The sequence below is a fragment of the Xenia sp. Carnegie-2017 genome, unplaced genomic scaffold, assembly GCF_021976095.1.
Source record: "Xenia sp. Carnegie-2017 unplaced genomic scaffold, XeniaSp_v1 HiC_scaffold_22, whole genome shotgun sequence".
NCBI classification, from domain to species: domain Eukaryota; kingdom Metazoa; phylum Cnidaria; class Anthozoa; order Malacalcyonacea; family Xeniidae; genus Xenia; species Xenia sp. Carnegie-2017.
Genome location: NW_025813485.1, coordinates 6,517,215 through 6,542,799, shown reverse-complemented (window position 1 = coordinate 6,542,799; position 25,585 = coordinate 6,517,215). Strand labels below are relative to the sequence as shown.

Sequence of the window (25,585 nt, the reverse complement as noted above, 5' to 3'; positions counted from 1 at the left end):
CCATGTTTAAGAAAAAAACATGTTTGTGAGCGACAATGTACTTAAATGCTATTTTATAGTCGACATGTGTTGAACAACCATAAAATATAGGACGGAAACAATCTTTATTACTTATTAGAAAGAAATATAGATTCGTTTTTCAATACACGGATGTCGCTTACATAACGATTCGCATCAGGATCTTCCCACTGACTGGTATCTTCATGCGATCGTGGGCTCTAACCAACAATATATTCAATAAGTATATTTATTGTCTGAATGCAATAGTAATTGTCCAGTATGTGCGTACTGAAACTAATTGTTTTACCTCTGGTTTGAGATCTTAAAGAATATGGATGACTGTGGCTCTAGAATAAAACAGCTTGAGAAACTATTTTCAGAATATCAGAAACGTTTACATCTGGAAAGGGATAGCGATTTTTCTGAAGGTAAAAACATTCAATCTAATAAATTGTCTATTTTATTGTGTTTTATCAAAATCCTCTTCGCTCTTTCGAAGTATTAAATGCCATTCCTAAAGCGAATAAGCGTTTCTTGTGCTTTGCAATCAGGGCAAGCAAGAGTTACAACGCATCGATGGCTATTAAATGCTTTGCTCGACTTATCCATTTTTCTAGTGCACAGTTTTGGACCTTTTAATTTCCATCAAGAACATAACAAAATCAAAGGATTGCTAAATGGTGTTTACTCTCGATGCAAGCAATGGAAGTCCTTGGGAAATTCTAAACATGCTGTTAAAACATTTGTAGTAAGTCCATAAACGTAGTTATGTTCATGCTTGGGAGGACACCAGTTTGAGTTCCACAAAATAGATATAAGTGTGTAGCTCAGAGAGTTTTTAATATCTCTGGATTATAGATAAATTGCCTTCATGGTCATTACATTCCTCAGGCCTGGGGAAACATGCATTATCCAAAGTATAAAAATTTGACCTAGTAAGTACTACATCATCCCAAAGCCAACATCAAAGAATCAGAACACTACGTAATTCAAGAATTCAAGTAGAACATACATATTCACTTGCAAACATCCCAAATAACATTACATGGATAATATTTTTCTATTGTGTTCCTCAACTTTCAAAAAACAACCTTCAGATTTCTGTTTGTACCCTATTTGCTTCCCTTTTACAGTAGCTACATTTTAATTAAAAGCTCAAGCTGTTGTGTTGTTATTTTTCATGCAAATATATTTGTATATCTTTGATTTAAATGTGGGGAACCAAAATTATTAAAAAGTGACAATTGGATACACCCCTATTGCCATTCTTAAATAAGCGAAGACTAGAGTGACTTGCATGGCTGCCAAATCATAGCTTCATTTCCCTCTGACTTACCTTCCAAGTTGATATTACCTACAATTGAATGCCTAGAGTATGCTTTGATATGTTGCTTAGAAATCTTTATAAATATGTTTGTATTCTAGGATCGTCAGAAGCAAGTGAAACAATCTTTGCCTATAAAAACATACATAGCTGAATGCCTGGATAAAATCCAGGGAGTTATCAGAGGTACTTATTTAATGGAGTGTCATTGCAATTTTGTATCGGTACATTTTTTCTTTAGTTTGATTGTTTGCTTTGCTTAGTTTGTTTAGTTTGATTGTTTTGTGTTTTAGAAAACAACTTGACTGTCACTAAAGACCGTTTGAAATTGGTAACAGAGCAAGTTGGGTAAGAAGAAAAGTATGCCTGCAATCTCTGACACAACATTTTCTTTGCAGTACAGAGAATGTTTACTGTTACTGTACTCCCATGTACATGGGATATATATTTTGATCATAGTTATATATGCAAGGAACTTATGAAAATTATTAACAGCTCTTAAAAGCCGAGGCTGTGTGTTTGTGTTGTAAAACGCTTTGCAGATGAATGATTTCTGCTATTGGATTACAATACTCAACGCCATACTGCATGAGGAGAAGTAAAAATTTTGCCTGTTATGATCTGCCATTACGTATTTGCTCTGGTTTTCTCTGCAAACTCATTACGTAATTTTTCCAAATTGTAAAGTATATTTATTTTAGGTTAAAATTTGACGTCAGTACAACATACACTGAATGTTTTATCAGCTCAGACATGTTTTACGTTGAGGTACATATATTTAATTTATTATTGATTATCTGCATGAATTAATGTATGCAGTGGCGTATTTAGTTGTTCGTCAAAATAATTTACTGCTTCACATTTTGGAATATATGTACAATTTAATGCAACGAGTCGAAAGCTTAATAAAATTATTTATAAAATCCGGAGAAACTTTTATTTTTAAACAATATAATGCCTTGATTACCAATCTTTAAACCCTAGAAATAGAAAACCAACAGTGTTTTTCTGTAAGTACTTTGAATTTAAAATTGAGCTGGTGTAAATTCTTTTGGCGAACGTTGGATCCGCTACTGGAATTATGTACATATCATATACGTAGTTATTTTCATTATCAAAAATTTTATAACACGAGGTTTTAACTCAACATTCGTTAGTTTACAATTACTTTGAAAAGATGAATTACGTACTACCTATAACTCACGTGATGATCAATCGTGGTCAAGTAGTACTTTTTTCGGGAGATATTTTGTATTCGTATGTCATGCAAGGTAAATATCTCTAGAAAGTAATAAAGTAACACAACTCAACTGAAGATACTGTTAATTCATAAAAAGACTGTGTTCTAAAGTTTGTCCTCAGTACGTAATCTCGCGTCTCTAGATTGCTTTTAAATATTATTACGCGATCTAGAGCATATTGTTTAAATTGATGTTCATTTTGTGTTAAATTCAAAAATTTATTTTAAGGTACAGCTAGAGGATAGCGGGAATGTTTTAGAAGTTAAAGTTCAACACGGAGACCTTCCACCTGTGGTAATAATCTTACTTACCTACTTCATTGTACGATTGTAGTGTTTTTCAATCATGAAATGGAATCCATTTCTTTGTTTCTCCTCAGGACTTTTAAGTTGTCGATAAGTATCCCTTGTAAGTCCGACCCTATGACGTCACTCGTGATGTCGACACTTATTAAATGTGTTTTCAATTTTTAGACATGCGCAGCATTGACCTCTATCCTAAGGTAATAAGAACTGCCAATACATTAAGCTTTAACTTTTTTCGTTGACTACAACTGGTGTACTAATACATAAAACTCCGAAGATTGTCGTTTTGATTTAAAACATTATCGGTCCTTGGAAATGAGAGAAAGAGCGAATGCAATCTTGAATAACATAAAATTATTTACACATGGAGTACTTACGCACGCTAACAGCACGAAAATAATGCACTTGTCATTATTATTCACATGCGTGCTATAGTACGTATCTACCATTTTTTTTAAATACGTCCAGTAAATATTTATATTTTATGATCCAGAGTTTACTGAGGACATGAAAATTTGCTCAATTGAATATCCAGAGTTGTTGTTATGTGGAAAAAATTAGAATATTTTAACTGTTCAACTAGTAATCGTTATACTGTAGCTACCATGAACATATTTGAATGGTTGTCTCTTAGGAATTTCTGTGTCGTTCTTTAAAACTGCTTTATTGTTGTTCATTTTGACATACACCATTCACCAACACATTACTTACGTACGATTATTTTTAATATGGGGAGATTCCTTTTTAATTGGCTCTTCTCTAAACATTACATCCATCTTTTGAACAGGCGTCGTGATTACAATGAATTTCTTAAGCACATGCAAGGACTGGCTAATTTATATCAACTTTCTGGTGATGCGTGAGTTTTACTTAAATTTCTAAAAAACCTGTTTTCTTTTACTGCAATTATGTCGTGCAGATCTATTAAAGTTGTTTTGTCTCTCTGCCAGATTCCAAAAAAGTAAAATACTACAAGCTTTAGATTCTCTGGAAAAGGATCTTGAAAAGATTGCGTGCTCTGACGGGTACGTAAATTCAATGTCATTCAATTATTGCAAGTCTACAGAAAAGAAGGTTGTAGAACGCTCAATTTACAAATGGAGTGGTGTAGTCATAACATATTGCATTTACCTATATCTTAAAAACTTTGGAAATTGAATAAAATCTGTACTGTGTATAAAAACTTATAAATTGTTAAAGAGTCAGTACATTGAACGTTAAAGTACTTACACCAAAAATTATCTCACGTTTGTCGCTGTCGTAGTGTTTTGGTGTTTTATGTTGATATTTTGTTAACTAAATTTTACACCATCAATAATACAAAAAATGATTTTTTTGTGTTTCAATCATTTAATACGTACATGACAAACTGCATCGTTTTTATACTGCAATGGTTCAACAGCTGTTTTCAACCATTTGTATTTAATTTTTTATCGTCAACTTTTTCTTTAGCGGAAAACTATTCGAAGAAAGTGTCCTTGCCGGCCCAGTGGGTTTTCTTACTCCAAGACAAGGAGGTGCGTAGAAAACATGTTTTTGCTCACGATGTAAGTATTTTATTCATTAACCGTTAGTCTTCAAACATCGAAGGTAAGTTGACGATTCAGTGGGCGAAGCCTTGTAGTAGTTGAGGAAATTTCTTTGTTTATCATTGTCGTTTATAAAGTAAATGGTTTGAACCCGGGAGTATCGTTACATGTTTGTAAATATAGATCGTCCAGGTTGGTTGTCACAATACAATGACGTAAGAACCAGATAAGAAATACGGCCAACCTGACGTTTACTCCTCATTTAACTCAGAAGATGACTGCCGCTAAGGTTGTCGAAACGTCAGTCAACAACAACAAAAACAGTCCTTCTCAGGACTATACCAACCTGGACGATCTACATTTACAAACATGTATTGTCGTTTATATATAACACGCTGCTAAAAATTCAAAATACACAGCGCACGTAATGGATTAAGAATGCTTGGGAGATGTTTAAAAAGCAGCTATTTTCTGTATCAAATTTCAATAAAGAAATCATGGAAGTTGAGCTTCTATGAAGGGCGTAACTAGAACAAAATGTGAATACGACCGTTGAAAGCGTTGACAAGAAACGTAGCGAAACAACTTTTCATATTTTTTTTAGGTCAGCTAATGCATCTAACGTATTTTGCTACTCCATTGGAGCTGAGAAATGAAAACGTTTCAAAAATTAACGAAAACTTTGACTTGCACTGTATGTCCTGTTTTGTGTTTACTTTATAGTTCACTCCTTGCATTTTTCGTAAATGTCATGCAGTATTTCATTGGTATTTTGATAATTTATGTTGCATTTTACAGCTCTGGTTCTCTCAAAGTTCGGGCGGTCTTTATCCATATCTCTTGAGCAAAGCAAACCGAGATTGTTGCCCACAAGCTCACTTTTATCTGACGAATATTCCCCTGATCAAGGAGGGTGAGTGACATGTGAATCAGAAACAAAAAATTCTTTCGTGAAAGTTCCTCAGTAGTCAATATTTGAGCCACTGCCGATGTTAATCAACTTTTTGAGTTGGAACTAGCTATTTACACTTTGAGGTTTTGTAGTTTTGTTCTTACAAATAGACGTTTTTAGTGTAAAATTGCTGAGTAACATCTATTCATTGTGCTGGTTTATACAGTATGTTAATTCTATTCAACAATGTTAGGTTTTATTAATCTTCTTGCTTAAGTAATTAGATTTTAAAAGAGGTAAAACTTCACACTATTTTGTCAAACTGTTCACGAAATCAACAAATGGAATAAGCGCAACACTGATATTAATCATTGAAAAGTGAAATATACACTGCACCCCCCGAATTGTCTCGTGTAATACAAAAAGTACAAACACCCGCGTTTCTTTGGGTTTCTTGAAGTTAAAGAAATTAAATGTATTATATGATTGATTTAGTTGATTGTTGTCATGGTCTGACGTATGAAAAGTTGCCTTATAGTCAGTCCATATATTTAGTCTTATCAGTTAGATCACCCAACGATTCTGCTTAAGTACCTCGACGTATTTATTGTACGATGACGAGTGATGACGATCGAAGTTCGTTTGTTCGTTTTTCCATCATTCGATATCATTATACGGTTTGAAAATGAGTCTGCGATTGAATGACGGAAGAAGCTCATTGAGCCAGCTGTAGTTTTACGTCTAGGTGCAAACAAATTTTACGATGTTTCTAACCTTATGACGTTAAGTTTAAATAAAGTAAAATGGTGTATAATTTTAGGAATATGTACCTGTCTATCAACGAAACTAACAGCGAGGAACTTCCAGCAAGCTTTGTAATGCATCTCGACAGACCTTTGGTTGTATCTGCTGCAATACTCGAAAAAATTCACTCGACTTTAGAAAATTTCAAGGGTGGTATGAAAACATATTTTCTGCTTTTCTGTATTCGGTGTGCGCATTATATTTACAGCATCTACGTACTCTCTTCGGCAGAGAAATTCGTTCAGCGCTCTAAAGCGTTTTTGGACTGTTTAATTATTAAGAAGGTAAACACTCTTTCTTATATCATATAAATTCACCAGAATATTTTTATCCTATCCAAATAAGTTATTTATGTTGTTAGTTCATGCGAAATCTAACCAATAAGTTACTGTGTTACTGTAACGACTCCACTTAGCGAAGTAAACAACGCAATTTATATTAAACGTGTCGCTATGACGACGATAGGTGACGTCCACTTTTTTGTGTATTTATAAATAGTGGCTGAAGGAAAAGAAATTGCAGTACAACTCAAAAATGGCTTATCGTCAGGTTTGATCATAATCTTTATTGGTTTGTTGCCAACAACGAGCTGATTACGTCTTGTCTTTCAGAAACTGCCTGGAGAAGAACACGTTTATCGTATTTCAGAAAAAGATCTCCAAGGAAGTCTGTCTTTAAACAGTAATGTCGGCGTGGTTATTTCAAGAATTCCCTTCACGCATTGTCAAAATGTTGTAAAGATCATTCAGGTTTAGCAGCCATGCATAATCTTGAATAACTGCATTCATGCATAATATAAAATGTTTTGTTGAACGTAAATTGGAAATATATAGTATTGGTTATAGTTGGGATGTTTACACATCATCTACCATAAAGCATTTTGCGCTATTTGATTTATTTTAGTGAGTTGTTTCAACAATATATTTTCTTTATACCAATGAATTTTTTTTCCAGCTTCTTCGTCAACAATTGGTTTATAATCATATATTGACGAGTGTTCTATCGTCAGAACAACTCGACGAAACTGGTAAGCCAATCTTCCCAATACCGTATGAGCAAATTTCCGAAGATAAACAACATCTGAAGAAAATTAACTCTTCATTTCAGGTTTTATTTCTTCTTTTACCCCTTTATCTGCTTTTCTGTAGATTTTTTGCGAAATCATGTAAAACACAAGTTGATTGTTTGGCTCTTGACCTGCTCGTAATTCTTACTTTTGCTCTTACGAAAGTCGGTCAATTTACGTATATTTATGTGTCATTACTGTAGCTAACTACCAAGATTACACTGGTCCTTGCTTTGATGTTAGTACTTCTAGTCCTCTGGTCGTAGTGATTACCTTTGAAGATCCTATAGCTGCATGTCTAGCTTCAGGTATTGAAAGGAGCTCTATTATCAATTGGATGAATTTCATGCAAAGTTAACGAAACTTGGGTACTTTTTATCTCTGGAATAGTTCCCTGCGTGCATGCACTGTATCTTTGCTGTGTTGAATGAAAAGGCTCAATAAAAAATAGGCATTTTTGTCATATACCATCTAGCTGTAATAATTATACCTAGCAAGAATATTTTTGCCATTTGAAAAATTGTTGTTCGCATATCATGTGTGTGTGTTTGTGCTATTGTATACTTGAAATATTTTTATGGATTTTTTAGTTGAATTTCAAGTGAAGCCAGACTGTAGTATAGCGGTTCGATTTAACCCTCGTAAGAGCGCTTTTTACGACTGTGGATACGTCTCAAGGGTTATACAAAAGTGAGTATAATGAAATATGACTTGTTTTTGCGTTGTAATGTTGTAATGTATAATATTCAGTATGACGATACCAATTTACTAAGTACTGATGGTAGTTTCCGTTTCCTTGAAAAGTACTACACGTACATCTACTACCTTTATCATTTAGGTTGCGTAAGGCGTTGTTCTTTATTTCGTGTATGTGTTGTTTAAGACTCGTTCGTGAGTATTTACTACATTTTCCATGTGTCAATTTAATACATTGTTGCTTAGATGTCTGTCGATTCCGGTGACAATGAAATACATTTTCAAGAACGCGAGAAAAATGCAAGCAAATAACGAAACCCCCATGGTTGTTGATGTTGTTGACCAAACAGATTCGTCGACGTATGTAGAGCGACAGAAAATGAGCTCGGCACAGATCTCAAATCAAACCAGTGCATATAATCTTTTAGCATCTATGATAGCAAATACTGGCGCAACAATGACGCTACCTGCTGTAAGTACAGGCACAGTTGGTCTCCCTCTTCCATCTCTGTCGCCTAGCTTACCAAGCATCATCCAAACGCCTTCGTCTAGTACTGCTCCTGGTTTCCCTTACGGATTTCAACCTCCCTCAACTCCCCGAGAACCGTTCAACTACTTGGACAATATGTCCGTTACCAGTAAAGAACTTGATGTGAATATCCAGCAAGCCGCACCACCTAAACCTCCTCCAATAAAGTTGAAGATCAAAAAAGTTGCGAGCAATTACATCATCGAAACACCAAATAGTAGTAAACACGAGTTGCAACCAATCGCTGATAATAACGTCACGACCTCCAGTCAGTTTAACTTGCCTTTCAATTCTGGCATTCTGGCTGCTGACGGTACCGATATGATTTCGGGTGTAACCTTTGATCAAAGCGGCAGTTTGGACCGTCTTATTTCGACTGCTCCCGAAGATGAACGAATGGGCATGCTACATCCGGATTCTGTTAATTTTGCCGAAGTTGAAAATGAGCCGTTTTTAGCTAGCGCAGTCACTTCGGATGTTTCTGAGATGGCTGGAGTATCCGATGTCGAGGGTATCTTTCAAACACTCCCTGGAGGTGCATCCAATTCACCTGGCTCCTTACATGTTGAGGATACGTACGGATTTGATACTGCTTTAGGTAACTGGATACCTCTTTCCTCCTCTTTATTAGTTCTTACGTCATTTGTGAACACGTGGCTGTTTAACTAAGTTTACGTATATCAGAGAAATTTATGACTGAACTGTGATAAATTGCCATTTAGTGGTCAATACATCGCCACTTTCTACGTTTAGATTTTCAGAATTTACAGATTCAGATGTTTTTATTTGTTATAAAAATGCGTAAGAAACACAATGAAAAAAGTCTTGTTTATGTCAATCTTTTACTTCATAAACAAGTAATTGAAAATCATGACTTCGATATTTTAATTTTTTTGTCTTATCTTCAAGGTTATTTTCTCCCTAGGTTATTCGAACGACTAGTTTCTCTGCGTTTATAGTTCTAATATTTTGTATCTTGATCAGTTGCTTTGCATGCAACTGAATGTTTTCTAATTCGATGCATGCCATAATGCAATTGCTAGATTTATAACGTCAAAGTCAATTTGATTTATTTTTTCTAACTGAGTGGAGCCGAGCATTGCTTTTTTTGGTGTGAAATGTTTTTGATTTTGTTTTCTAGACCCAACATTTGATATAGATGCAGAAATGGAAGTTGCAGATGTAGCTGGTTTGTCCTCTGATTCATCAACATTTGACATCAGTAATGTCTACGAACCAGGAGCGTCAACTTCAACTGCTACTGGTAAACGACCACCTTTTTTGTTTATTAATTATAATTTTTCACTCTCCTTTTATTGTTTGTTAATGCACGATTTAATTCAGTGCTTGACTGAAGCCATTGAGATCATCGTTATTTATTTGTTGCATTCAAGATGCATTAAATGAAACAGTTGCAAACCCGTAATTCTCCGACTAATCTGGGTTTATGTACTTTTGTAAACAATTTTGATGGGTTATTATAACGGAAGACTTATGCACATTTGGGATTATACAAAGACGACCTTAAGTGTGAGCAAATAAACAAGCCTGCATGTACATAAAGAGGAAAACGAACACTAATAACACCAAGCATGAGTATGCTAACTGGGCTGATATTTTGTAGCAGGCGAAGCCTTTTCTAAAATCTTTTTTAGTTACGCTTCAACTCATTGGCTGAGGTTTGTTTGTACATGGGGAGGGAGTGTTATAACTAGGGAGTTTATTGTTTGTGGTTTACTCTAAGTTTGTTGGGTTTATTTTTCTCTATATTCATCTTAACGAGAAGCGATGGTCCTTTTATTACGCGATCATATTCTACGTACTTTACCTTTTGCATAAATTTCATTCAGTATTAGCCAGTAGTTTTAGTAAGTTTGAACATTTTGGTGAGTTTAGTCAATCAAGATTTTTTGCAATTGTTTTTTGTTATGAAGGTATTGATGATAATACGTTCGAAATTGACCCAGCATTTGATTTGGATACGTTGCTGGCTTCGGGATAGCAGGCGTACGAATGATATCTAATTGCTGAAGCAGATAAGTTGAAAATCGGAAATCATTTGTACAAATCAGTTATGTATTCTCTGATAGTGTCATCAGCCTAATAATGGCGTCCGTATCGTAAATGAAACTAATTTAAACTGAGTCAGGGGTGATATCTTGGCTTATACTAGAGTGAAGAATGGGCGGCAAATATTTAGAGTAATCGCACAGGATGTGGTGCAATTATTGATTTACATAAAAAAATGATATATTGATTATGCGTATTGAGTATACTTCGATAATTGTTCATTTAGTTTAGCATTTCTTGCAAAACCTCGACCCTACCAGCACTTTTTTGTGTATGTTGGTTTTTTTTATCAATTAGACTGTCCCTCTTGTTTTCTTTTTCAAAATTACCAATTGCACTCTTCTTAATGAATCAATAACCAGAACAAGCAGATAACATCAGAAAATCAAAATAAAGTAAATTCCGAATGTAGGCATTCCATTTTCTTGATATTCAAGATGAGAAGCTGTCTCTGTATCAAAACTCTTGTTTCTCATGTTGAATATCAAGAAAACGAGATGTCTACAATATATTTGAAAAATGTTTTATTTTGTACTTAAATAAATTTTAGTTGCTATTTACACGAAGTTGTATATAACATCGATAGCTATCCATCAACTTTTATACATTCTATACTTTGTGTATACGTTGACCTTTTTCAATGAAAAAGTAATTAATGTGAGAACGAATTTAAAACATCTTATTAAAAAAAATTATTTGTGAACTTTCAAGAGATAAAGCCGTTTAAAAACTTTTTTAGTAGCCCGTCAGTCTCTAACTCAATCTACCTTATTGACACTGCAATGAAATTCACTCAATTATCGATGGATATCGTGATTTCGGTCAAGTGATGACGTCATGAAATATGTATGAACGTTAACACCAACCGCTGACAATTTCGTAATGTTGGGGAAGGGTGGGATGCGTAGAACTGCTAAATGTTTCCTGATATTGCGAGTTGTCATCTAAATGATATTTGCCTCGGAAAACTGATGTGCTCTAGATCTTTCTGCGCATGCTGGATATGGGAGCGCAAAGACATAGGATTTTGGGAACTAGAACAGGTTCTTTGATCGGAGACTGTCCCTTTTACTTTGATTGATATAGCTCTCACAAGATCCTTGGAGTGCTTCAAGCTGTATGCTAAATAAACAATGCGAACTTATGAAACGTAGCTGTTGTATACGGGCAATGATCCTGTCAACTTTAGCGAAAGGGATGCCCAAACGCATCGAGTATTATCACTGTTTTATCGATGAATAATTGAAGAAGTTTTCTAACCCTTTAGACGTGCCTTCATTTCTTCATTAAAAAATCCAGAGTTTTTCCATTCTTCAAAATCAGTGATGAAATCTAGCGCTGTTAAACCTTGACAAAAGACCATAACAATCGTGCGATTAGATTTAAGAAGGGTGCAAGTTCAAGCTCCTTGTCAATTTCACGCAGATACTTTCATTGAGGCCCTGTTTACACTATACCGGATTGCTATAATATTCTTTGTATTAAAAGACAGTGAAATTGTTCAACGTCAGAAACACAATCAAATAGACTAAATCTATCAGTTTAATAAACTTTTATGTCGTGATGAGCGAATCCGGTGTAGTGTAAACGCAGCCTGAAAAGTTGTTTTGTGTTGATGCTATACCTTGGTAGTTTTTTAGCTTAATATCAGCACCTACATGAAAATTAGCGCAAACATTGTTAGCAAACCTTTCTTTGATCTAACTTTGATAATTTCATTTTGAACATTGACAAGTTAACAATACAATGAACAAAATATACGATTTACTTTACGTACCATTTGCAATCAAAACACTAGCATTGTAGATGCAGCTACTTTTTGCGGCAAAGAACAGCGGTGACATAGCATCCGTGTTTAAGGCGTTTACGTCGGCATCCTTCTCTACCAGCATCTCCAACAACTCACTGAGATCAGGATTAGCAGCAACATAATGAAGAAGCCTGAAAAGTGTCATGTAAATTAACAACACAAAATCAAATTTGAGAGTTGATCACACGATGTCATTCAACATCCATAAAATTCCTCCTGTACTTATTTTATTGGTAGTGTCATAAGGCATTATTAATAGAACAAACGTTGACTTATTTCCTACGCGTCCAACACTTAATATTGTAACCTTTACTTTTCGCTCTATTGAGTTGTATACATGCCTATATTCTACCAAACATACGTGTTTCCTGCTGCATCAACACATCCAGGATCTCCTCCGTGGTCTAGTAAAAATTGCATCGTGGACAGATAGTTCGAGCTAAAAAAAAAACATGGATATGTTGTCATCGCTTCGAACGAAATTTTACTAATTTTAAATAAAACATATACGTGTTACACATGGCATAGAACAACGGATTTTGATAGGTTATTTATTTAATGCTTTGTGGTTGAAAACAGGAAACTACGTATATCTTTCTTTACACGTGGGTTCTTAAATACATCACAAAAAATTAGTGTAACAATATTTTGTTTTGAAAGATGTACAATTTCCCCATCATGGCCACAACTAACAAGATTGGAAAAAACGTGAATTTGTCTACTTTAAATTTCACCATACTGAAGAGAGAAATGAAGTATATTTACCATGACATTTCACCGAAAATGATTTTTTGCATGAGTTGATCAGCCTCGTCAGGATAAAATGCAAATTTGTTCGTATTTAACCTGGCAAAAACATTTGTGTTGTCATTTCAAAAAAAAATCATTTAAATATCGTGTTCTCAGTGAATCTCATACCAACATGCAACATCTAATTGATCATTTGCCAAGGCCAAGAAAAGGATCGATGGCGAATCCTATATAAATCAAGCGAACATGAACATCTGCATATAACTGAAATATTTAAATACTTATCAATCATAGGGAAATTAGGTTGTGACACTTATAAAAATACGCATTTTTTTGTATGAATATGCCACCTTATTTTTCAAACTGAGTTGTTCCTTTATCAGACCTTCCTGATCATATTCAAGCAAAAGTTCAACAACATCAACTCGACCATGCAGTGCACAATAATGAACCGCCATCATTCCCTGAAATTCAATAAAGATTCTTGACATGTTATACATATTTATATTACACAAAAAGCTCAAATGAATATTTAGTTGATGACGAATAGCTTCATTGATTTGTTTTATATATGTGTATATGTGTAAACCTTGTGGTTTCTTGCTGTTAACAATGGCTTCTTATTCAACTGAAAAACAAATACTTATATTAGATATTAGTGTATTGCTCGCGAGACTAAAAACTATTTATGAATATGTGAGGATTTGAAATAACATCTTATAGCTACTTACTAAACTTTCCATACATTGAAGAAAATCGTCTTTGATGTGATCCCCATAGCAGAAAACATGAAGTGGTGTGTTACCATCATCATCCACTGCATCAATATTTGCTCCTGCCTCCAATAATATCTGGATTCATTGAGAACGTTTGTCACTTTTGTGTTTGATAAATGGCTGTTTTACGCACATAATTTCTTCTTACAAAGTTTAAAATTTAACAGCCGGAAGACATGTTTATGTGAATTGCTTGTTTGCGTAAACAATCTATTTTAGCTACTAACGTACAATGGCCAGTTTACTCGGCCAATTTGCCTAAAACACCTAAAATACCTAAGGTCGTTTACATAACACTTTAAATGTAATGAAATGCTGTTTGGGTATATTGCACGAAACGACAATTTTTTATTATAAACATGTTTCGTTTACTTCAAATGCTTAATAAATCTCGTGCTTTTTAGATCATATGGATATATTGTACCACCCCCAACCTGTTGGCAACTTTCAATAAAAAAAATTCACAATGCACTTAACTAAAAAGTTACGGAAAATGTAATCAAAAACAACTTGAAAGACTGCATTTATCTGAATTTGAAAGTATGAAACAGTGGCGGACACTTTATGAAATATTGGGGGGGGGAGGGGTCGTCCTCAAGGCATGAGATTTCTAGGAGACTCAGGCATGCCTATATGTATACTTTTAAAAATTCCAGAAATCAAGTAAAGGATTCCTGCACATATTCCTAGACACACAACAAGATTTAATGCATCTGCTGAGACTGGTACAATATAGATGTTTATCAAATAATTATAATTTAACATCTCAGTGATGTTATGTAGGTACGATTTTAGGATTGACGCAGATTTCTATTCATCAAAATTATTGAGGGGCTAGAGCCCCCTTCCCCTTTTGGTGTCCGCCACTGGTATGAAGGTTTCAAAAATAGGGTAAAGTAACAAGGCGACTGAACTAGTTGATCGCCGTTTTGCCTCCTTGTAGAGCTGTACCATTTTGAAGCAATATTTTACGTTTTTTATTTGCAATATGCCGAATCATCAAGGAACAGAAATATTTAACCCGTAAATCCCGTATAAGAATCGACTTTTCAAACCTTCAACGTGTCTTTATCCTTTACCCGGTGTAATGCAGTTGCTCCTTTATAGTCTGGTAAATCGATATTCACTCCCTCCTTCAAAAGAATCTATTGGGAGTTTGGATGAGCATATTAATGTTTCAGTAATCTTATGGGTTGAATACATTTTGCAAACATGAGTATATACCTTGACCAAAGACCCTTCGCCAAAATGTGTAGCTGTATGAAGTAGAGTGCTTCCTTTTAAACATCTGAAACAGGAATACGGTTTATAATATTCTTTGATGTATTCAGTGCTTGGCAGAAGTGATGTGTATAACTGTAATAACGACAGTTTGATTTGTCGTTGTATAAGGCATGCTTGGAGTGTTAAGTATCTAATTGTGGTTATTACATGTATTGATTTTCGAGATTAAGTATAAGTGGGGCTTAGGTTTTGAGATCATAGAATTGGAGGGCAGATCTTAAAATTGAGATGGTGGTGCTCAAAACTGAACGTCGGGTTTTAAGTAAAGATGAGTGAGGTTTTGATTTTAAGTTGGTGGAGCTTAAGTATTAGAGAATTGCACAAATTTTGCTGAGGTGCCAAGTTAAAGAATATACAGAATGCGTGGTCAATGTATGTAGGACGAACATAAGAAAGATGACGGAGGTTATTTATAAAGAGTTGGTGGAGCTAATAGTTGGCTTTGGTAATTTTGTGGTTCAACACGTGGTATAGTTATGGGAATTTTGCGCTTGCCTATTATAAACTTCAAAGCACGAAGGCAACTTAGCAAACTTTATTTTACTGTCACCACTTAACACTTGGCATTCTCTAAACAAAATTATGATGAAAATAAATACACGTGCATAAAATACCTGCTGCGTAAACTGCGAAAAGACATTCCTCCAACAGATTGTTGCTCTATGACTTCGGTTAGTTTTTCAATGTCCCCGTTCACAACTTGCCTTACAAATGATCGCATGTTTCGATCTTTTTCTAAAACAGCACATCATCAAAACAGGTCCTTGCACACTGTGTCATCTTCAACCACATATTTAAACTTCTTAAAAATTGCTCGCAGCTCACCAAGTAACTCCGACGTGAAAATTTCGTTGTTGATGATTTCAAATGCAGTTTTACCGGAAGAATTTTTCTTGAAGATGTTAGCACCCCATTCAATCAGCAACTTAAACAAACAAGAACTTTAATGAGAGCATAGTGAAGGCCTTTGGATGACTGTATGAGAATGACCTAGGGCTAGGGGACAATTACTATCAAGACAATCGTCTCGTAAGGCATTCTACTTTAAGAGTGCAAATCTTTTCTGAAATGATCGCACTTTGTCACCTCAGCTACTTCTCGTTGCTTTGCACTAACTGCGGCAAAGAATGGCGTACAGTTCATGTTGTTTAAAGCATCCATATGTGCACCATGCTCCAATAGATATTGTACAAGATCCTATAGATAGACATAATTAAATATTAATGAATTGATTTTAACTGTGAGAAGTTGATGATAAATACTGGAGAACTCATTTAAAAACGAAGTGCTACGTGTAACACACCACAATAAGGCGACAAGCCATTGATTCGTCGATTAACTGGCTCAAAAAGTACATGTTTGCTCATTTACTATAAACGTTATCTTACAAAATGTCCATGACGACATGCCAGGTGTAAAGCTGTATTACCAGAACCACTTTCTTTGGAGTTGATAAAGCTCTTATCTGACTGGAAAAACGTCACCTACATAAAGAAACAGGAAGCAGGTCTTGATCTGATGCCGTTTACATGCCAAGTGAAGATTCATTAAAATAGCAATTAGAGTGTTTGAACTCCATTACTTTTAGAAATATATTAAGTAAACATACTAGCTTCTTTACTGTATCAATCTCTGCTGATTTTGTAGCTTTAAAGAGCAATCTTTGACAAGGCAAAGTACTTCCAGGAAATATTTGATAAAGAAACCTGTACAAAAAACTCAATTACAACAACCATTTCCACACTGACAACACATACACGCAAGTACATTCATTTCTTACAAGGATCCAGCCTTTAAGATTTTGTTGCGAGACGGGCTGGCAGCAAATATCTGCAACATATTATCGCGAAATTTTAATTACTGAATTTAAAGAATATGGAGACGACATGTTATTAAATTTAAAAATTGGCAACTGGTCATTCAATGTTTAAATTATATAACATTTCAAAAATGGGAAAGAATTTTGCACGTATCCGTCGTCCATTAAACAAAATATTTATATTTTTGCTTTTGTTTACTGTTCATGTATATCAGAATTTAGTAAAATAAGTCGGAGACGTAAGCTGTACCGATCATATTGTCAGCTCAGCGGTTCTATGGCACCTTATTTACGAAGTATGACGAAAACGTAGATTAGTGCATCCTTATTACATTCTTAGAAATATGTTAAAAGAGGGTAAAAATCTGACTGGCTGACAAAGGAATCTTAATTTTGGTATGCTTTTTGCAAACAGCTTTTATATTGCACAAAGATTGTTCGTACAAAGATATAAGTTTGTACTTCTTAAGATCTATTAGGGATTTGAGACAGTGTCCTTTCGAGGGTCTGAATATGCATCCGAATATGCATTTTGTTTTATATAGTAAAACTGCAACTGCCAGCAAAACTACAGCCATGAGGCTGACGAGTCCATTAAAGGTCCGAATTCCTGGTATTTGCAAGGGCCTGGACCCTAAAAGAATACGGATTGGGCAAGCTGATCATTAAATATTTTTTTCCCTTTATAGCACCTAACCATTAATGGCACCCTCGCTTTTGAAAGAAATGGGTCATATTGTTATGTTTGTAGCTCCTGGACTTTGTACTGTGTACATGGCGATGCAAGTTTTAATTACCAATGCTATTGATTTGTGTTGATGTAATAACGTTAGAGAAAAAGGAAGAAAGAAGATGGCTTAAAATCTTGTTTCATACAAAGAATGTTCAAGAGTGTAAAGGACTCGATCAGTACTTAATAGTGAAATGGTATTTTTTTACAGTCATATTATGAAGACGAATTTAATAAAAAATGAAACATGCAGATCATGCGGTGGAATAACAAGCAGAACTCCCAGAGGGACCCCAGTAATGAAAAGAATAAATATTCTGGAATATTAAACAAGGGATTGCCTTAAAAGGAGAACATTTTCTAAAGCATGGTTACATGCTGTACGAATGCCATGTGACTGATGTTGATAAATGATGCAAACTACCGCATACTATTGGTGGTTTTCATGTGCGCCATGTTGGTGGACTCCTTACAAAAGAATATCATTAGATTTTATTGTTTTTGGGCGACATGATGGATGCTCTTTCTTTGTTGGCTATTCCCTTGAGACACACCTGAAAACCAAGAATAACAAATGACTGAGCTCTTACTTTGTAATCTGGATAAGATCTTGGGTTAATATCATCTACAGTGTCCTTGATGCCGAGATATGCTCGAAGGCTTTCTGTAAAAGAAAACATGAAACTTCTTCAGCAGAATTCTTGTTTGGCAAAATTGCAAAGTTGAAAGATTCCATGGATGAATACAACTAAACGAGATTTAATGAAAGCCAGCTTCGACTCATTTAAATGGTTTGTACAAAAATTTTCATTGAATTATATTATTTGCAAACAACGTTACAACAAAAACTTGGGTGGCAATTTTAAACGTCTTATTGTGCACGTGTACAGAAATGTCATTGCAAAAATTGCTCATGTTTAGGGTCATGCTAGCAATATGGATTTGACTGTCTTTTGTATAATATGTGATACAAAATAACAGGCTCTTCAAAGAGATGTGTAACCCTGACTATGTCATACACAATGTAAAAGAAATATTAGCACTTGTAACTTGAGACAAATAGAGAGCGAAGCTATTCTTTTTGACGATTGTACTTACGATTTTCACCCACGTCATCAACGAATTCACCTGTTGCATCAAAAAATATATTAAAGCCTGGTTGTATGAAATGTGCCCAAATTAATGCTGTACTACAGTTTGCATGGTGCAAACACAGTTTTTGTTAAGTCAAAAGCCTTTCAAGTCTAATACAGTTGATAAAAGCGGCGTAAACGAGAAGAAGTAAAATTTAAATTTATTTTTTCTGATATTCTCGACGGAGTAATTCGCAAATTAAAGTGACGCTGCTGTAATTATCGCTTGAGCATGTGAATCTCAAGAATTGTTCATGAAATCTAATGGTGCTGCAAAAAATCAAAACTATGAAACTCAAACAAACAAATTCGAAGCGAATACAGTGGACAAATACTCGTTGAGCAAATATTTGTTTAGCCAAGGCACTCTTTAACGTCACTCGAATCGCATTATCTGTGAGTGATTAACACACATAATACAACTTTTACATGAAAGAAGCTGATTGGAATATTGAAGTGACTGGTCCACAAAAAGAAGTAAATTTTTTGTGATAAGGTTTTAATGTCACGAGAAATCGTATTTTTATACGAAAAGACGGGGATGGATTATCAAATGAGAGCCAATCATTGAAAAGATGTGGCTGTTTATGTCCAGCATTGTCCATAGCAAATGAAAAACAAACGATTCAAATTATTCTACATGCCTGATTGGGTGTTCTGAAGGATTATTTTTCTGTCTCTTGATATAACTTCTTTCGTTCTCAACTCATAATAACCAACACCGGAGGTGAGACTCTATGTTTCAAACATAAAACACAGAAAGAAAACACAAATTTTTCACAGAGTTAAGAAAAACACAGTCCACGAGTTCGAAAATCTTATAAACTTACTAAATTGATAATCAATGAAACTGTTAAGTCACTTATTGTCATGTTTCTATACGTGATGAAAATTAAACTTTAAGAAAATTTAGCCTCGGAATGCAGGACAAAGTATGTAATGATTTCTGTTACCTTGGTACCCTAATTATGTCGTATTTATCTTGTATTCTTTTCGATACAATTGTTCGAACCTATAACAAAAGTAAACGATCGTTGGCTTGAATGCCCCCGAAGACACTTTCGGTGACATTGAGTTTCAGTTGGCTTTCCAGAAAAAAAACGTTATTAATTGATGGTGACGTACTTCTAATGATATGACTGTTTTAAATTTCACCTACATTATTTTGAATAGCTGCTATATCTTTCATCCATTCAGAACATTCACCGAGATCAAATTTCTGTTCCAAATCATGAATTTCTAAAAAATAACTAATGTTGCGATAAACACGTGCAAGAGCACGAAGCTGTGACATTGATCTGTGTTATATGTCTAGGATGTCAGGTTTGAAAAATATTTCAAGCTAGCAATGATTTGAGAGCGAAAATTGATTCTGTATTTAAAAGGCAAAATTTGCCTGATAAACCAACAATTGTTTTGTTATCTATTTTTCAATAACAAGAAAGATTGTAAACACTGACGTTGTAGGCAGAAGCATAACGAGAGTATTCAATTTATAGGTAAGTGTTTTGACTCATTCATTTATTTTTCACATGAAGTTGATGATTTGCTGACAAAGCCTCTTAACAGTTTTTTGAAATCATAATACTAAAAGACTGTAATACTGAAAGGGAAAGACAGATATCACGGACCACGAGTGAATGGATGAAATTTTCTGGATATCATAAAATTGTCGACTGCTTTTGCTGGTTCGAAAAACCCATGATCGTCAATCTTATAAAAATGAGCGACCATTTTTTTAAAAAAAGAGGGGAGAGGAGCTATGGAACATGACACTAATGAGTATGTATAGCTTCTACTGGTCTGGTAAAGCTTAGCAAATAAGCATTTTGAAAGTAATAGATCACGGTTTTCAAAATTCAATTTACACGAGTCGAGGGATTGTTTTAACCAGCTCAAACTGTAGAAATTCAAGTCAGATTGTATGTCATCTAACGCAGCTGACATACGTTGTTTGCAATCAATAAGTGCTTCTTCTAATACAGCATTTTCAAACTTTTTCGCCTCCATTTTTTCCAAATCATCTTTAATTTCTAACTTCCACAACAGCAATTCATTCTATTAAATTTTTAGGGAAAATTCAAATAAACATCATAGCTACCAATTCTCTGTACTTAATGAAAAGTATATATATAATTCTTGAGTTGCTATCCACTTCTAATGTTTCAGAAAACAACTAGAAATGACGAGTATGCCAATTTTTTATAAACAGGCACATTGTGAACAACAATACTCTTCAAAAATACAAAAAGGTAGCTAAACAAGTTTCTGTTTGCGTTACCATTCTCTGTAGTGCTGCCCGAGACTGTCTAAGTTTATAACCACACATAAAGAAAAATGCGAAGTAAGAACAAACCGACATGATATCTGCCTGTAAAGTAAAAAAAATTATTTCACGTTTGTTTGAAGAACAAGATCCACTCAGATTCCTCAAATTTTTAAAAAACAAGTTATATGAAAATCTTAAAAGAGAGCAAGTTGGAGTTTTTGATGCAGCATTTAATTAGTTGTTGCAACGACAAGTGGATATTTTTGTCTACTTTTTACATGCACAAGGTCTATAACTCTATATCATTTTTTTATATATATTTTTGATTGAATGATCTGCCGTATAAAACATTGAAAATCAAAAATTTCTAAAATGTTGCTCAAAATTAGCTCTAAATTATTTTATGAATCATGCCGCGAGCTCATAAAATATGCTCATAACATGTCAATTGACCAAAGCACGGTATTTCTAGCTACCTGAGCAAGATCTGAAGCATCAAATGAGCTCGATGATTTAAAAAATTCATTTGCCGTACGAAGAGCCAGGTTGACTGTCCATCTAATCATAAAAAATAGTTCTTACCATTTAAGAGAAAAGATGATTTGGGAACGAATAGTTATAATACCAAAAAAATACCTGTCGTTTAGAAGAACTTCAGTTGTAAATGTTTCGGGAACAAAAGAATTTACGAGCGCACACAAAACCCTAATAAATATTTATGTTTTGCACAGAGTTACAGAAATGCACATTTTTACTGAAATGGCTACGGATAGATCGTGGTAGATCTTCGATTATCTCAGTCATATAAAAAGGAAAGAGTTTAACCTGCTGTCCGTTAGATCATCTAGAGTCTAAAAAGGAAAAAAACTGGAAGAATGGTAACAGAAAAATCTGTCAAAGCATGCTTAACAAAATGTCGTGTTGAAAAGAGAGGAAATTATTAAAAAAGCAGCGAAGAAAGCTAACAGACAAAAAGGCATTATGAAATCATAAGTATACTCTCTTGCGTAAAACAGATCGATTGGAAAGAGTTGAAATTATGTCTGCGTTTCACACAATTGTTCATTTAAGCTAAAATGATTTCATTTGCATCGGAAATGCTCTTCAGTTATTTCGATATGAAAACTTAAGAGACTTGGAATAAAAAGCTTATTTTTACCATTACTCCACGACTGAGCATGCGTCCTTCTCTCGTCATCTATCAATAAGGAGAAAACTTTACGTAGCATGAAAACAAAGAGGAAAATTTCGTCATTTCTGACCTTTAAATGTGCATTAATCATTTCCAGAATGCAAGCATCGGGCTCAGGGTAACCATGGCTGAAATGCATAAAGTGACTGACTTCATAGCAGTCTAAAGTAAATCTCAAGTGCCATACACTGAAAATGGTTACTACACAACAAGCTTTTCGTACATCTGCTATTACATATATTCAGGCTTCGTCATACCTTTTAGAAAATTTTTTCTCAACTTCCTGTAATAAGTCAATTGAAAAAGAACTCGTGAAAAAAAGATTGACAGTTAAAATTGTACAATGCAACAATGCAATGTATCAGATTTCATATTCTCACTTTCAAATGACTTACCTCGTCACCAATACATTTTGATGGAACCCACTTCGTAAAGATAAAAAACTTAATTTGATGATTTCTCTAAAGAGGTATCTTTCTAAACCAGTTAACTCTAAATAAGGATTTATCGTACCGAGAATGCTGTGCCAAGTATTCTTCTTGCTTTAGTTTGCTGTAAATCATTCGATTTACTCCAAACAAACCAGATATCGTGACAAACGAGGCACCACAAAAGTTCAAAAACCTACAGAAAGAAATAAACGGGAAGATTAGTTTCAAGATTGATTTTTCAAAACTATGTAACAAAGCGGTTGATGATCGATTTAAATTTTATTTGCGACGAATACTCACTAACAGGGTCGTGCCTAGGACGTTATTATTTGGAAGTAATGTGCATACTCATCTATTCAGTTGTGCCGACTGATTTCTTTCGAAAGCCAACTCTGTTTCAAAAGAAATCGGCCTGTCAACACATCTGAATAATTGAGTTTACACCCTCTTTAAAAAAGTTAACGTTCTAGCGATAGCCTCGCTTTCAACAAATACGAGATAAACAGTAAGTCTGGTTTGGCGTAAAACGTTGGCTTTGTTATTTTCATAGAGATGGGTCAAAAGATCAAATTATAACAAATTTCATAGAATTATGCTGACTTTTCCAGAAAATTACGAGAACGTGTCAAAAATATCGTTTTTGTTTTAATTGAGCAAGCTTGGTGATAATTTATAGAAGTTGTTATATGTATGTGAATTCCATCCTACAAAGTCAAGCCTCACCTGTCTTGAACTTCTCATAGAAAACATTTGTGCATCAAGTTTAAAACTGGAAGATATGATTTTCCTGAAACATGCATTCAAAGAGTGAATTTGGTCATATTGATCAACTTTCTCAAATACGAAATTTTGAGACAGAAGTTTTGGTTGAAGAAATAAATATGTAGCAAAGCAATCTGAAAATGTCCACCAAAGCGAATTGGGTGTTGATATATATACGCTTTCATAATGCATTGGACTCACCAGTGCAGACATCGTGATAAAGCAAAACACTTATGATTGTATTCAACTCTTTCAGAAAAAAGACTGATGAAAATCAACTATAAATAGTTATATTTAGTTGCAAACTTATACATGTAGTTGTTATTCTTCAAATTGATGAAGATCTGAGAAAGACTGTTGGTGTTGGTGCTGACTGACTTTTAAAACCTCAGTGGTAGTCGTCAATTTACTGTCAAATGAAGACTTAACGTCCTGTTTTTATAAGCCACTTGATGGAGTTGACTCTGAAAATGACAACCGTATAAGAATGTCGAAATCGCTGTGAATACTGTAACCCACAGTGTTTCTCAGCACATGCATCACTAACATGGACAGTCTACATTTATAAAGATATATAGCTTATAAGTGTCTTGTATTTTTAACTAAAGTGAAAATCTCTTGTATCAAGAGCTGTGTGAATGTTTGCAAAACTGACATCAACTATAAATGTCGTGTTTTATTTACGTTTCCTGCAGTTCTTTAAGCATCCATTCAACTCTTGTAATCTTTTGTTGCTGCGTCAACCTTTAAATAAAAATGGTGTCGTTTTATGGAAAAAATTCAGTAAAAATCTAAATCTGTTTGGTTGCTAAGGAACTGTAATTCACCCATCAAAACTCTGTAACTTCTTTTTGCGGCTTTCCGGTCATACCTGTTAAAGAGCATTGAAATACTTAGAAATTTCGACTTCTTATTACATATTGATACGTAGTCATACGGTGTGTTTTCTTAAAAAAGAAAAGTTGGGGAAAGCCATCAGCTGTTGAATTTATGTAAGAACAGGAACATTTGCCCGTGCTCTCTGACTAATGAAGAAGGGAATACATGCTAAATGAATTTTTATTATAATGAAGTTTGTTGAAGAAATTGAGTGTTCATTTTACGAGAATCCCGAATTCAAAAATCATTCAATTTATCATTTGAAAGAACAATCACTTTGAAAACGTCTTTCTCATGGCTTTTTAGAACGAGTTTCTCAATCGTTATGACGTAATATGAGGTCAATTGTGGGACAAAAACGAGTTTTATTAATGATGACAAATCAATCAGATGTTGAATGCCTTAGAGACGATTTTCTCCTCTTTATCTCAGAAGTCATTAATATTTCAATAAAACAATTATTATTGGATTCAGATCTAATAATTCACATGAATGTCTACAACTACAATAACCTCAACTAATGTCTACAACTACAATAACCTCACTTAGCTTCAATTTCATAAACAACAACTTTCTACGCATAACTTTCTACATTCTAATATTAGTTTACTTTTATCTGTAAATGTTTATCGCAAATATCATTTGAATTGCAAACAGTTTAGGCAGATTTTATTGTACATTTATGCAGCCAGTCTGCATTGCCAAATGAAAAAGCAATCACATCCATACAGTTAAACACCATGATGAACAGTCATCAACCTGAGTACGCTGCGTGAATCACTGCGCAATACAGCTCACAATTGACAGATGGAAATCTGAAAATATCTCACTTTCTAACAAAATCTTCATGTTCTTTCCTTTGAGCAAATCCTCCAAAACGTTGTTTAGGAAAACACCCGAAGGAGCCAAACGTAAGTTCACCCATGCAGTGAAACCTTTGATTCGAGTTCGTAGACTTTCCATAACACAATGAAATTATTGTATGATCCGAACTGTTATATGGTGCTGGATGTACGTTGGTAGAAAATGCTTAATTTTATCGGTTTGAATGAGTCATTTTTGAATAAAATTTGGCGTCTCTATGCGTTGTTTGCTTGTCATTGGAATTTAATCCAACTTGATTAAAACATCAATTTTTCTCAAAATATACATTCGGGCTTGTTTCCATGGTAATTAAGCTAATTTACATTTACTCGAAGAATTTATTTATTTACTGTAAGAATTTATCATGGGTGGAAAGCTTATAATTTATCCTTGTGAGTCATTTTTCCTTTCGAAATAAAACATAGTGATT

The 25,585-nt window shown here is 34.3% G+C and overlaps 2 protein-coding genes across 3 annotated transcripts; one reads left to right on the top strand and one right to left on the bottom strand.

Annotated features, from left to right (window-relative positions):
- Nucleotides 1-223: 223 nt before the first annotated feature.
- LOC124446533 (mediator of RNA polymerase II transcription subunit 1-like) lies at nt 224-11,174 on the top strand. 2 transcript variants are annotated; one of them, XM_046997377.1, is made up of 22 exons: nt 224-428; nt 618-748; nt 1,426-1,510; nt 1,618-1,672; nt 2,026-2,092; nt 2,794-2,859; nt 3,039-3,067; nt 3,658-3,729; nt 3,821-3,895; nt 4,323-4,387; nt 5,004-5,093; nt 5,198-5,312; nt 6,112-6,248; nt 6,327-6,379; nt 6,594-6,644; nt 6,707-6,844; nt 7,050-7,122; nt 7,365-7,469; nt 7,752-7,851; nt 8,104-8,984; nt 9,528-9,650; nt 10,321-11,174. In XM_046997377.1, exons 1-22 carry the CDS (start codon nt 332-334, stop codon nt 10,386-10,388), a joined length of 2,676 nt encoding a protein of 891 aa, XP_046853333.1. In that variant the 5' UTR covers nt 224-331; the 3' UTR covers nt 10,389-11,174. The 2 variants fall into 2 exon arrangements, with proteins under 2 accessions (XP_046853333.1, XP_046853332.1); XM_046997376.1 differs by having other exon boundaries at nt 6,112-6,379.
- On the bottom strand, nt 10,848-24,257 carry LOC124447210. Its single transcript, XM_046998106.1, has 37 exons — nt 24,240-24,257; nt 24,097-24,156; nt 23,374-23,437; nt 22,733-22,843; nt 22,615-22,644; nt 22,477-22,502; nt 22,290-22,347; nt 22,187-22,225; nt 21,853-21,878; nt 21,664-21,732; nt 21,504-21,585; nt 21,040-21,129; nt 20,708-20,816; nt 19,918-19,997; nt 19,712-19,770; nt 19,589-19,634; nt 19,403-19,493; nt 18,724-18,780; nt 18,216-18,289; nt 16,857-16,906; nt 16,686-16,782; nt 16,465-16,560; nt 16,163-16,273; nt 15,902-16,001; nt 15,691-15,811; nt 15,017-15,080; nt 14,848-14,937; nt 13,748-13,867; nt 13,606-13,644; nt 13,367-13,480; nt 13,185-13,243; nt 13,032-13,112; nt 12,628-12,705; nt 12,234-12,397; nt 12,081-12,110; nt 11,717-11,803; nt 10,848-11,578 (listed from the first exon to the last, which is right to left on the bottom strand). The coding sequence occupies exons 2-37, from the start codon at nt 24,117-24,119 to the stop codon at nt 11,397-11,399; spliced, it is 2,817 nt and encodes a 938-aa protein (XP_046854062.1). The 5' UTR covers nt 24,120-24,156; nt 24,240-24,257; the 3' UTR covers nt 10,848-11,396.
- Nucleotides 24,258-25,585: the final 1,328 nt, after the last annotated feature.

Excerpts from the sequence above, each read along its gene's own strand:
- LOC124446533 (XM_046997376.1), top strand. The coding sequence starts at position 332 with ATGGATGACTGTGGCTCTAGAATAAAACAGCTTGAGAAACTATTTTCA. Across the intron at positions 749-1,425 it reads ATGCTGTTAAAACATTTGTA|GATCGTCAGAAGCAAGTGAA; the intron begins GTAAGTCCATAA and ends TTTGTATTCTAG. Across the intron at positions 6,380-6,593 it reads ACTGTTTAATTATTAAGAAG|TGGCTGAAGGAAAAGAAATT; the intron begins GTAAACACTCTT and ends ATTTATAAATAG.
- LOC124447210 (XM_046998106.1), bottom strand. The coding sequence starts at position 24,119 with ATGCTTAAAGAACTGCAGGAAAC. Across the intron at positions 13,868-14,847 it reads AGGATAAAGACACGTTGAAG|ATATTATTGGAGGCAGGAGC; the intron begins GTTTGAAAAGTC and ends CAATGAATCCAG. Across the intron at positions 13,481-13,605 it reads TAACAGCAAGAAACCACAAG|GGAATGATGGCGGTTCATTA; the intron begins GTTTACACATAT and ends ATTGAATTTCAG.